This window comes from Sturnira hondurensis, unplaced genomic scaffold, assembly GCF_014824575.4.
Source record: "Sturnira hondurensis isolate 20B ecotype Veracruz unplaced genomic scaffold, ASM1482457v3 Scaffold0021354, whole genome shotgun sequence".
Taxonomy (NCBI): domain Eukaryota; kingdom Metazoa; phylum Chordata; class Mammalia; order Chiroptera; family Phyllostomidae; genus Sturnira; species Sturnira hondurensis.
In genome coordinates this window covers 1,167,709-1,180,142 of record NW_028093985.1, presented here as the reverse complement: position 1 = coordinate 1,180,142, position 12,434 = coordinate 1,167,709, and the positions used below count along the sequence as shown (strand labels likewise).

The window sequence follows — 12,434 nt, the reverse complement described above, 5'->3', positions numbered from 1 at the left end:
TAAGGCAGATGTAGATTCAGATTCAGTCCTGAATATTCTGAGACCTTGGGCAAAGTACTTACCTATCTATACATCAGTTCTCCCATTATCAATAAAATGAAACTAACTCCCATAGCGTAACACAGGGCTATGATAATGAGCATACCATATGTAAAAGTATGCTAAATGCCTACAAATACTGCCCAGGATACTACATGAAAACCATGTCAATTCACTCCCTCTTCCCTCCCATCTCAAACAATAAGAGTGATAAATGCTCAAATTATTTTAAACCCATTATTAAATTCCCTCAAGTAAAAGAAATTTGGTATTACAAGCTTTGACAGTCATATACTCTAACTCAATATTTTCACTTTGGGGAATCTAAATGAAATAATCTAAAACACATGGTGTTTTTGTACAATACAGGGATGTTGTCGAAGTGTTTCTTACAACTTCAAAAAAATTTAGAAACTTGCTAACTGTCCAACAGGAAAATGTTTATAATTATGAGAAATCACATAGATATTATGTGGTTATTTAAAGATGCTGACAAAATACTTTCAGAGCATGAGAACATGCTTATTGTGCTAGGTGAAAAAAGCACAATGCACAATTATTTATATAGTAATGTCTCTGCTGTATAAAAACCAAATAAGCTAAGAAAAAATATTGGAATGAAATGCCCAAAAGAGTTTATAGAAGTTATTTCATAGTCCTGCTATTAGTGATTATTATTTTTCTGGCCATTTTCTAAAATACCAATGATCATGACGATGATGATAATAGTAATTATCATTTAGGGAGTGTTTACCACACGGCAGGCACAATTCGAAGAGCTTATTGTATTAACTAATCCAATCCTCATAATATTATGAGATGAGAAAATTGAGGCACAGGTAGATGAAGTAGCTTACTCATGGTCACCAACATAATTAACTATGGAAAGAGCCAAACCTGGCCCTAGAGCTCCTGTTCTGATTGTTCTAATTTCAAATATTTGCTCTGCCATTGGATGCTATTTTGAAATAAGATGCCACCATTTCTGTATGGGTTCTATCAACTCCAGAAAACTCCAAGACAAATCTGCACCCCTATATCCTGTTCCATGTCTCAATCGTTGAGATTCTGGAACTCTAATATTCTTACTGATTATACCTATTCACAGTATTTCAAAGAACTCTAGTAAGGAGGTCTTGGAGCAACCAAACTGGCTCCTAGAAACTCCCCTACACGAATAACCATGCATATAACTACAAATCTAAATTTGCCACCCTTGCAAACACCTTCCATTATAAAATTTGCCCTCTGCAATTCAGGAGACCACTCTCACCTGCCAACACTTACCATATATCTGGTGAGTGTTGCACAATTATATCACCATGGCACTGGCTGAATAGGACCAACTGAGAAAGATCCCCAACATCTGGAGAATTTTGCTGTTTCTGATCCTTCCTTTCTTTGTTAAGATTTTATTTATTCATTTTTAGAGAGGGGAAGGGAGTGAGAAAGAGAGGGAGAGAAATATTGATGTGCGGTTGCCTCTCATGTGCCCCCACTGGGGACCTGGCCCACAACCCAGGCATGTACCCCAGACTGGGAATCGAACTGGCAATCCTTTGGTTTGTAGGGTAGCACTCAATCCACTGAGCCACACCAGCAAGGGCTGATCCTTCTTTTCTAAAGACGGCATTATTCTCAACCGTTTTTGAAAACATCATCAGTTAATCAATCACTTTGATTCTCCTTTCTTACTCTTTTGCTAGTAAACCAAATTTCCTTTTTTGGTGTGTGTGTGGGGGACCAGATCTTCTTTGGCAACAATATATATTTAAATATAAACCCCAGGAAGAAACATCCCTAATTTATACCTTGGACAGTAAAAATAACTTCCACTTACTGCTGTGCTCCTCTGTAGTTTACATTTGATAATTTTTTCTTTACATATGTCGCTTGGTTCAGCTTCCTTTATAACTAAATTTCTTTTCTTAAAATAATATTTGCAAAATCCGACATGGTTAAATGCAAGCAATTCTTCTACATATAGTACATTTACATTTCAATGCAGTTCATTTACAGTATTTAGAAAAATTAAGTTTATATGGCAGCTTTAACATTAAAGAAAAACTAGTCATAAAAACAACAAATACAATAACAAAAGTTAACAATGAAAATATTTACAATCAGAATGTTACACATTTTTACCAAAATCTTATCCTGCTCACAATATATAATAGTAATAAGCTGGATTACTTTATTTTTGTAGACTGAAATATCAGTGGGCAGAATTTAATAATTTCCTGAATACCTAGGACGAAAATGTAACCACATCAAGCCTGATACAGGTGGGAGGTCTCTTTTAGGAAAAAGAAAATGGAGCACTAATAGATCATTAGGCTCACATTAAATTAACTCTTTTAATTTTCAAAATCCTCGGTTTATAAAATTATTATTAAAATATCAAAAAAAAAAACCCCAGAGGTACAAACCACACTGCCAAATGGCATGCATTTACGCATTACATATGCCAGGGAGTAAAAGGAAATCTGCACCTTTAACCTATTTTTCCCTTTTGCAGTTGCAAGTTTTCATCTTGGTGGAGCCATTCTTGAGAAGAATGGGATGCAGGGCAGGGTAAAAGTGGAAAACTGCATCTTTCCCTGCTTCACTCAGGATAACTTATTTATCATTCCAACATGAAAGCTTTGGTATATAAGCAGGAAAACTTAAAACCCAAAATAGGGGAATATAAAATCCAATTCTTCTAAAAACGAGCAGATCGGGTCAGCCATTTTATAGCTTTACATTTTGGAATGTCTATTACACGATACAACTTGGATCTTAACATCTTTTCTTTAGGATATTAAAAAGTAAGTTCTATTTATGCATTCATCATCGAAGTCATCACTGTTTCAAAGCAGGATTGGTAGTAAGCTTCTTAATACGACTGTCAAAATCAATTTGTGGATTGCCTCCAACTTCAAATTTCTACATTTGTATCTGCTGATGGACCAAAGTGATTAGCGAGTAAGACAACGGACAAACTGTAAGCAATCCTTGTAAAATCCAGTTGATTTTTAAAATCTGTACACAAATGACAGGCGATCATTTTTAAAGAAGAAAAGCCATTCCCAAAACAGGTTGATTGTGGTAGCCGGTCTGCTCCTCAGAAGCTGTCCCCTGTTGCGTGTTCGGGTGGGAGAAGTACAAAAGGGTAGTAGGGCAAAAAACATACCCAAGCAAAACCTATACAGTCATAAACATTAAAACTATGTAAACATGTGAGTAAAAAAGAAAATCTGCACCAGGAGGCCCCAAGGGGAAAGAACCTCCTGGAGAAAGCAATCAGCTAGCTGAGTGTGGAAGCGATGGTCTGTGTGGGCCTGGGACTCCCAGGCAGAAGGGGCCGGGCGGGGACAAAGCCCGGCCATAGCGGCGGCGCTGGACAGTGCCCAGAACCAGCGGCCCAGCGGAAGCGACTGTGGCACCCAGGGTCCTCAAACACTGCCGTTTAATGGGCAAAAGCAAAAACTCTCCAGAGCTGGCCCTCTCCTTCCCGCCGCCCTGAAGGGCCCCAGGCCGTGACTTAGGACACCTGAAGAGCCGCCATTCGCTCCCTGCCCTGGTTCCACAAGACTCGCGGGGTGGCAGCTGTTGGGCTTCGAACCGCGCAGCCGCCGCCGCCTGGCTCCAAACGGTCGGGCGGGACCCGGAGGGCGGCGGGTCAGGCGCCTCTCCCCGCCCGTCAGCTAGCTCCAGAACTTATAGTCTCCGCTCCCGCCCACCAGCCACACCCTCACGTCACCTACCCGGTCCCACACCATCCCAGAGGCCTCCGGCCTTGGGCCCTCTGCCGCGGCGCTGCCTCCTGCCCCGGGCCTGAAATGGCTGCGGAACAAAGAGAATCGGGGCTCCAGCGAGAGCCAGTCCGATTGGCCGGGGGGCGGAGCCCACCACGGGAACGTTCGGCGGCGGTCGCCTTGGCAACGGCAGCGGGACTGAGAAAACCTCTGCCGGGGCCTGACAGTCCCGCGGACTTGGAACCCGTGGCTCGCGGCAGCGGTTTCTAAACCCGCGCAGCAGCGCCCAGCCTCCGTTCTCTGGTCTCTGCCCGCCTCGGGGCTCACATGCTTGCGCCCCTTGCAGCAGGGGGAGCTGCCACGGGCCGTGTACTGCACCATGAGGCCTCGACCAAAATGGCCTTGTAAGTGTGTTTGATGAGGGCTGCCCAGGGCCCTCCTGGCACAGGACCCTAAGCCGTTCCTAAATGCTATACTCCAGGATAACCTCCTAAGTGACAGCCCTGCCCGGGAAGCCCATATCCCACCAAAGTACAGTTCCAACGTCGCTATTGAAAAGCAATAATGGCTTCAGTAGATAGGGACAGAAAACTGCCCTAATATTGCATGAACTGCTTTTGAGAGTATGCGGGAGCTACCATATAAACTGCTATGGAGATGACATTAAATGATTTATAAAATTTATGTGTTCAGGTGTGTATTAATATAAAAGTGTAGTTTCTCGCTACTAGAGATAACAAGCCCTCTTCTCCGTAACCAGCTACCATGAGAAATTAAAATGTCTTCTATTTTCCGAAGAAAAAATAATTCAAAAAGGGAGAGGTAGACTGTTTATACTCAATCATAATGGCGGTAATGAATAAATATCCATTTCCTTCCCCCACATTACTCATATAAATTTATTATATATGAATATTTTAAACTTGCATAAATAATCATTATTTCCCTAGGATGAGGATGCCTGTGATGATATTCTTTCTTAAATAATCGGTGTGTAAAAGTTAAAGCAATTTTGAGTATCCTACTTGCAAGTGATGTATATATTATGAAAATGTGTAGCAGTTGTTGCCTTCCAGGAATATTCTACATAAAATTATAGTACCAACACTACAAAGTGTTTTTAAAATTTACACTGAGATAGTTTATTTGTTAATAAAGTTGTTAATAAATTTCATTTATAAAAAGTTATTTTTAAAACCAACTAATTTATTTAATGCAATTTTAAGTATAAAAGGATAATTTTTATCATTTGGAAATTGAACATAGCAAGAAAAATATTTCAAAAACGTAAAATACTTATGATTTTAACATTTTGTAATGTTAATTTGACAGCAAATGGATATAGTAGTGTATGGCAAAAAAAGTCCTCTACCCCACTACCGATAGGAATAGATTACTAGGAAAAAATAAATAAAACAATGAAAACCTTCCTAAATTGTAGATTAGTGTAGCTGCATTAAGTTTATATCCACATAACAAACTGGACTTATTTCTGCGTTTAAGAAGTTCTCTCTTGGAATAAGGAGCCCCTGATCTGTATAAATCAAGGGATGTGTGATATCTACATTCTACTTTGTTAATGAAAAATCATAGGAATACTTTGCAAATGTAAGGAACTGCTGACTAAGCAAATTAATAAGGAATTCACCTGATCAATAGTTTGAAATAATTGAAATGAATTGAAAATAAGTATTATTTAGTATATGTAAGAGGATTTATTGACCAAAGCTTTTGAAAGAAAAAGACGCTGATTATCAGATGTCATGAAATTGAGATTAGTCAAATCAAATATCCATTCTTTTATAAAACTTAAATGAAAGTGAATTGGAATTTTGGTATAAATAGTTCTGCATTAAATAAAGAGGTGCTTAGACGTGTAGCCTTTGTCTCTATCTTCTCAGTTAAATTAAAAGTACATATTTTAAACAGTAAATCTTGGCATTGACAAGGATTTATCAACACAGCAGTTTATTTTATTTTACTTTTCCTCTTATTTGTTTTCTCTTTGCACAGTTTGCACATAAAATAGCAGCCACCCGGGAACGTTTTCTCTTTACATCCAAATAGAGTGCAGCAATGTTCATTTGGTACAACTTTGAAGAATTGCTGGTATTTTAAAATAACATATGCTGAAATTAAAAATAGTAAATAAACTTTTATTTTAATCTCGAAATCTATTACAGATCTCTCATATTTTGAATTTCTGCATTAACATTTTTCCTTAGGTGAAAAAATTGACTGAAATACAAATGAAAGAATGGTAGAAGTTACAAAATAACACTAAAGGAGAAAACATGCCTATAAGCTTTTACCTTGGGAGGAAAGGATGCTTACTCTGTCAGATGCAGCATCATCAAAGCAATCATGGAGTTGGAGGCAGAGGACCTATGTGCTGGTGCTGGCTTTACCTCTTATGAACGCTTCCAGTTCAGTCCTTCCGAGCTTCACTTCCCCTGTCTTAAACAGGATTAACTAAGATAAAGAATACTAAAAGCTCATTAGCAGAGCACCTGGCAGATAGTTAGAGGGCAATGAAAGTATTATTAGGTATTAGTACATATAAAAGAACAGATATTTGAGAAGGAATGGTTATTCCAAATCATAAGCCTGGAAATTCAAAACTTGTTAAATAAATATCTTTAATAGGCAATTGTTGATAAATATATAGAAACTCAGTTAGAGAAGTGAAATAACGTTTTAGATATAGGAAACTTCTAAAATGAATGTTCAGGGAAAGTGTCATCTCCTATTTTATATGTGTGGAAAGATGTGGGAATTTTCATTACATCCTTTAACATTTGACAGTTTAAGGAATTGCCTTTCAGCAAAACATCTTCAGATTGGCATTAAGGAAAAATCATTTTTAAAAGTAATTATTTAGAAGAATTTAAATTAAATTTTGAAAGAGGATAGTTATTGTCAATATTCAGAAATGAGTAAATAATCTATAGGCATTTCTAATTTAAAGCAAACCCAATGTATAGTTTGAATGTACAAAAAAGATAACTCGCATTATTATTAAATGAGAAAGAGTTAATTTTATAATTCCTTTAACTATTAATATCTCCTAGTGATTAAAATATAATTCTGTTTATAAAGGGTCTACTTAGACTTCTACTTCTGGGAAGATGGAATAGACCTATTTTTCCCGATTCTTCCCCCTAAGCACAACAAAAACCCCTGAACATTGCATATAAAACAAATATAAGGAAACTCTGAAAGGTGAAAAGAAGACAGACTGGCTAGGGCCCTTGAGACCCAAGCAACAACAAGATGGTTAATTCCCTGGGTTTTGTTTTTGCCTCATGTATCCCACTCTTGAAACTGAAGAAGCTGGCAACCAGAAATGCCAGTGGTACAGACGAAACAACAACACGCCCAACGTTGCTCTCCCTAGCTGATGGACCAGGAAGGAAGCACTAGAGCAGACAGAAAACATTTAGACCATAACTGTTCTCCTCCAGCCAGAAACTACAGAAAAAAATTGTGACACCCCCACAGAGTGGGAGAAAATATTTGCATAGGCCTGGTGGAGAGCCTGGACTTCTAACCGCAGTAAGGCTGTTTGTTACACAGGGGTTAGGCAGGGAGCTGACGCTTTCATCGCCACTGCCCAGTAAGAAGAGCCTCCCATCCTGGGTGTCAGTGGAGGCCAAGTAGAGAACTTGGACTGCTCTCTCAACTTGACAGCAGTGTGGCGATTCCTGTTCCCCACTATCACTTTCTCCTCCGGTGCTGGGTCAGAAAGGCCAGCTAAAATAGAAGTTTTAAGTAAGATCTAAAGTCTCCTGGCATGCTACTCCAAATGTTTAGATTTCAGTGAAAAATTGCTCATTCTATCAAGAACCAGGAAGATCTCAAACTGTATAAAAAAGTTGATTAATAGATGACAAAACCAAGATGATAGAGATATAAGAATTATTGGACAAAGATTGTAAAGCAGACATAAAAATGCTTCAGTGAGCAATTACAAAAACACTGGAACCAAAGGAAAAAATAGAAAGTCTCAGCAAAGAAATAGAAGATACAAAGAACCAAGTAGAAAATTTAGAACTAAAAAGTACAATAATTTTAAAAAAGCAAAAAACCCTCAGTGGATAGGTTTGACAACATGATAGAGGAAAGCATCAGTAAACTTGGAGAGAGAACAATAGAAATTACCCAACCTAACAATGGAGAGAAAATAGATGGGAAAACAGTCTCTTGGAGTTAGTTGAGTGACAAAAGATCTAACATTTGTGTCATCAGAGTCCTGGAAGGAGAAAGAGGGAGGGACCAAAAAAGCACTCAAGGAAATAATGGCTGAAAAATTCTGAAATTTGATGAAAGATGTAAACCTACAGATTTAAGAAGTTGAGTAAATTATCAACAAAGGCGCCAAAACGATTAAATGGGGAAAGCGTTTTCAGCCTATAGTGCTAAGACAACTGAATATCCACATGCAAAAGAATAAAGTTGGACCCTTACTTCATATCATATATAAAAAAATTATCTCAAAAAGTATCATAAAACTAAGTGTAAGATCTAAAGCTATACAATTCTTAGAAGAAAATATGAAAGTAAATCTTTGTGACCTTGAGTTAGGAAAAGACTTCTTAGATATGACATCAAAAGCACAAGCACCAAAAGAAAGACTAGGTAAGATGGATTTCATAAAAATTAAAAATGTTTGTGCTGTAAAGAAACCAACAAAAAAGAAAGTTAGAAGACTACCCACAGAGTGGGAGAATATACTTGCAAATTACCTATCTGATAAGAGACTTGATTCTAGAGTAAAGAACTCTCATCTCTCAATAATAAAAACACAAATAACCTAATTAAAAATAGGCAAAGAATCTGTATAGACATTACTTTAAAGAAAATGTACAAATGGCCAATAAGCAAATGAAAATATGCTCAAACCATTAGCTATTGGGGAAATGTGAATCAATACAGCGAGATACCACTTCATTCCTACTAGGATAGCTATAATAAGGATGAATAAGAACAAGTGGCAATGTAACAGGGTGCAGCCAAGGGGGCCCCCAAATAGGGATTTGTAATGGGGTCCAGAACTCAGGGTGTCCAGGAGATGTTGGAAATATATATATACAGGATGTCCTCACTCCCACAAGTCTGAGCTGGGGGGTGGGACACATGGAGCATACGGTAATTTACTGTAACTTTCCCAACACGAAATAGATAATATAAATAGCCTTGTAACTATCAAGGAAATCGGATCCATAGTTTTAAAAAATCCCCCCAAGTATATGTGCAGGCCCAGGTCGTTTCACTGGAGAATTCTACCAAACTTTTAGAGAATGAATATTGATTATACACAACCTCTCCTAGAAAAACAGAAAAGGTGGGAACACTTCCCAATTAATTTTATTTAGCTGCTCTTACTGTGATACCAAAACCAGACAAAAGTAATATAAAAAAGTAAACTGCAAATCATTATCTCTCACAGACTGGAACATAGACTTAGCATAGATTCAAAAATTCTTAACAAAGAATTTTTAGCAATAAAAATTGCCTTTCAATAAAAAAGAATTTTTAGCAATAAAAATTTTTAACAAAGAATATTAGTAAATAAAATAAAAATAAATAAAAATATAGCAATATATAAAAAATTATATACCATGATCAAGTGGGATTTATTCCCAGGATACAAGGCTGATTTGATATTAAAAACCAGGCAACATCATTAGCCATCAGAGAAATGCAAATTAAACCATAAGAGATATCAGTACACACTTGTTTCAATGGCTGAAATAAAAAATAATAATGCCAAAATTTGGCAAGGAATCAAAGAAACAGAATCACTCATGCATTTTTGTTGGGAATATAAATGGTATGGCCACTCTGGAAAACAACTCGGCACTTTCTTAAAAAACTAAACATGCAACTACCACATGACCTGGAAATTGTACTCTTGAGCATTTATCCTAGAGAAATGAAAACTTATTTTCACACAAAACCTGTACATGAGTCTTTATAGCACCTTTGTTTTGTAATAGTCCCAAATTAGAAACAACCCAGATGTTCTTCAGTGGACAGTTAAAGAAACTGTGATACATTCGTACCGTGACATACTCCTCAGCAATAAAAAGAAACAAACTGTTAAAACACAGAACGACTAAGAATGGTGAGTAAAATAAGCCAAACCATGATTTCTTCCAGCAAAAGTCACTCTCTCTGCTCAATCTCCCCGTAGCCTTTTCTCCGCTATGTCTTCAACCTCCTTCTCCCCATTGGATCCAAAATTTTCCAGAATTAGGTATGATTTAAATATTTGTAAGAGTTGTGAGTTCCTAACTTAAGAAGGAATGCAAGATGCCATCAAGTTCCAAATTTGTTTTAGGGTTGCAGGGAGAATGCATCTGCATATTTTACGAGCCAAAGAAATACAACATCTGATTAAATGATCCACCAGAATAAAAGTTGCAGCCTTCAGTGTGTACACCAGGGCTGCTTACTAAGTGGAGCTGATATGGCACATGAGCAACCTGCCGTGTTATGAAGTCCCCATTATAAGGAGTGGATGTTCCATCATTGTTGCTGGGAAAACTCCAATGTCCTCGCCTGAAATTTCTAGTCATTATGCAGTCTCAAGCAAGCTAAGAATGAAGTGTGTTAATCAGGATCAGATTCAGCTGCAAATAACAGACGACTCTTAACAAGATAGTAGTTTCTCTCTCGTGCAAATACAGTTAGTTCTCAGCTGGTCTGGAAGATTCACACTTATTAGAGATGTATGCTCTTTCCTTAACATGGAGCTTTTTGCTCATGGTGCAATACGAATTCCCAGGTTTCAGCTTAGCCATTTACAATCAAATCACAGTTATTGGGAAGGAGAAAAGATAAGGAGAGGTACATGATTCCCTCCACCCCTTAAGAAAGTTGTACATACTACTTTCATGTGTCATTAGCTAGAACATTGTCACTTGACGCATGTCATATACCAAGCTTAGTATCTCAGCCTAACTCCACTTCTGAAGCAAAGAGTACAAATTTCCTATCACTCTGGTCCAAGGCCTGTCTTTCAGAAATTGGATTGTCATTCTTCGCCAAACCTCCTCAAAAGCTTCCAATTAATTCCTAGAATAAATGCCATATCCTAGCTGTGAAACCCTACACAGTCTAGCCCTTGTCTACTTTCTGACTTCACCTCCTGTCTGTCTACGACCTGCTGACTGGGCCCCAAACATACTGTCCCTCAGATGTATTGAGCTCACCTCCACCTTAGGCTCTCTAGACAAGCTGTTTTGATAAATGTTTTCAGTGTTTGTGTTATATTCTACCAAAGATAGAGATATGTTGGGTAAATTGTCTAATTTCAACAAAGCAGAAATATTGGCAAAACTTAGTGAGCATAGTACATAAAAGGATATAAATTCAGCTCTTTTATGTAGGTCATGAGAGGAAATGACTGCATTAGTCTTCTCTTATCTCTTAGTAGATATTAATCAGAGTTAAAAAACAAAGTTATATATTTTTAAGATTTTATTTACTTATTTTTAGAAAGAGGGGAAGGGAGGGAGAAAGAGAGGGAGAGAAACATCAGTGTGTGAGAGATACATTGGTCTGTTGCCTCTTGCATGCCCTCAGCTGGGGACCTGGCCCACAACCCAGGCATGTGCTCTGATTGGGAATTGAACTGGCTGCTTTTCAGGTCACAGGCTGGCACTCAGTCCACTGAGTCACATCAACCAAGGCAAAACAAAGTTACTTTTTTATTGCCTGACTATAGCCTCCCTCCATCCACCGCCCCCCAAAGTTGTTTGTTTTTGCCTCTCTGCCTTTCATTTTGGAGTTTTCCTTAAATGTCTGGTGAAACTTGGTTCTCCATTCAGACATATTTAAGAATAAGGGAATAAATAGCAGATTGGAAGCTCTGTCATGATGGAGGAATTTGTGTACAGATGGGCATTTTCATAATGTGGTGAGGCACTGAGACAACTTTTGTGTTGGTACCTTTTTTGACATCTTGATTGGGAGGAATAAGAATGGTTCTTGGTGTTTTGGGACCTGGAAAGGGTTATAACATGGAGGTGGGAGGTCTCACTGTTCGTTATAGCTAACTCTGAGCAGTCCTTTATTTTTATTTTGGTGCTTTATTCCTGCCTTCTGCTGTGCCTGGAGTCCTCAAGTCTGGGCCTTTCTGGTTCAATTAGTAGGAAATAAACCTCTAATTTTTCTAAGGTGGGACAAGAGGCTCCATCAGGTAGGGTTCCATTGTTCTTTTCAACCGGCTCTCATGTTGTCATTCCCACTCTGCAGCTGTGTTTTTTGTAGTACTTTCAACTCCTGAGCCCAGGAGGAGGCCAGGAATTGAGAATCATCTTGCTTCAGTTTGGGATTAGGTGCTGTGATTTCAGGTTACTCTGTTCTTCTAAGCCAGTTTTTACTTCTTCATCTGCTTTCCATCTTCACAAATTTGTTAATATTCCTTGTTTGCTGTAGTGTCTTTCCAGCTTTCTTTGTACTTTGGGATTTATACCTTAAAAAAAATTTTTTTACTGTCATTTTCAGGGAATTTCAGAAGAGAGAAAACTATTTTTAACAGGTTACAACAGAGATTTTTTTTATTCTGCTTTTAAAAAGTAGCTATTGGGTGATATACTAAACATGGTTTCATTTTAATTTTGAGTAAAAAAGTATTTCAATTTATGT

General features: G+C 37.8%; 1 protein-coding gene across 3 annotated transcripts in view; it reads right to left on the bottom strand.

Annotated features, from left to right (window-relative positions):
- The window catches only part of TNPO1 (transportin 1), a 93,410-nt gene extending 87,206 nt beyond the window's left edge, over positions 1-6,204 (bottom strand). Inside the window, exon 1 of one of the 3 annotated variants that reach the window (XM_037032343.1) lies at positions 6,078-6,204. Coding sequence is in view for 1 of the 3 variants with exons in the window: in XM_037032342.1 (XP_036888237.1) it covers positions 3,789-3,803 (15 nt within the window). In the remaining 2 variants the exon portion in view is untranslated. Of the gene's footprint in view, positions 1-3,788; positions 3,916-6,077 lie in introns of those variants that run through there. The other 2 variants (XM_037032344.1, XM_037032342.1) reach the window with 2 other exon arrangements.
- Positions 6,205-12,434: the final 6,230 nt, after the last annotated feature.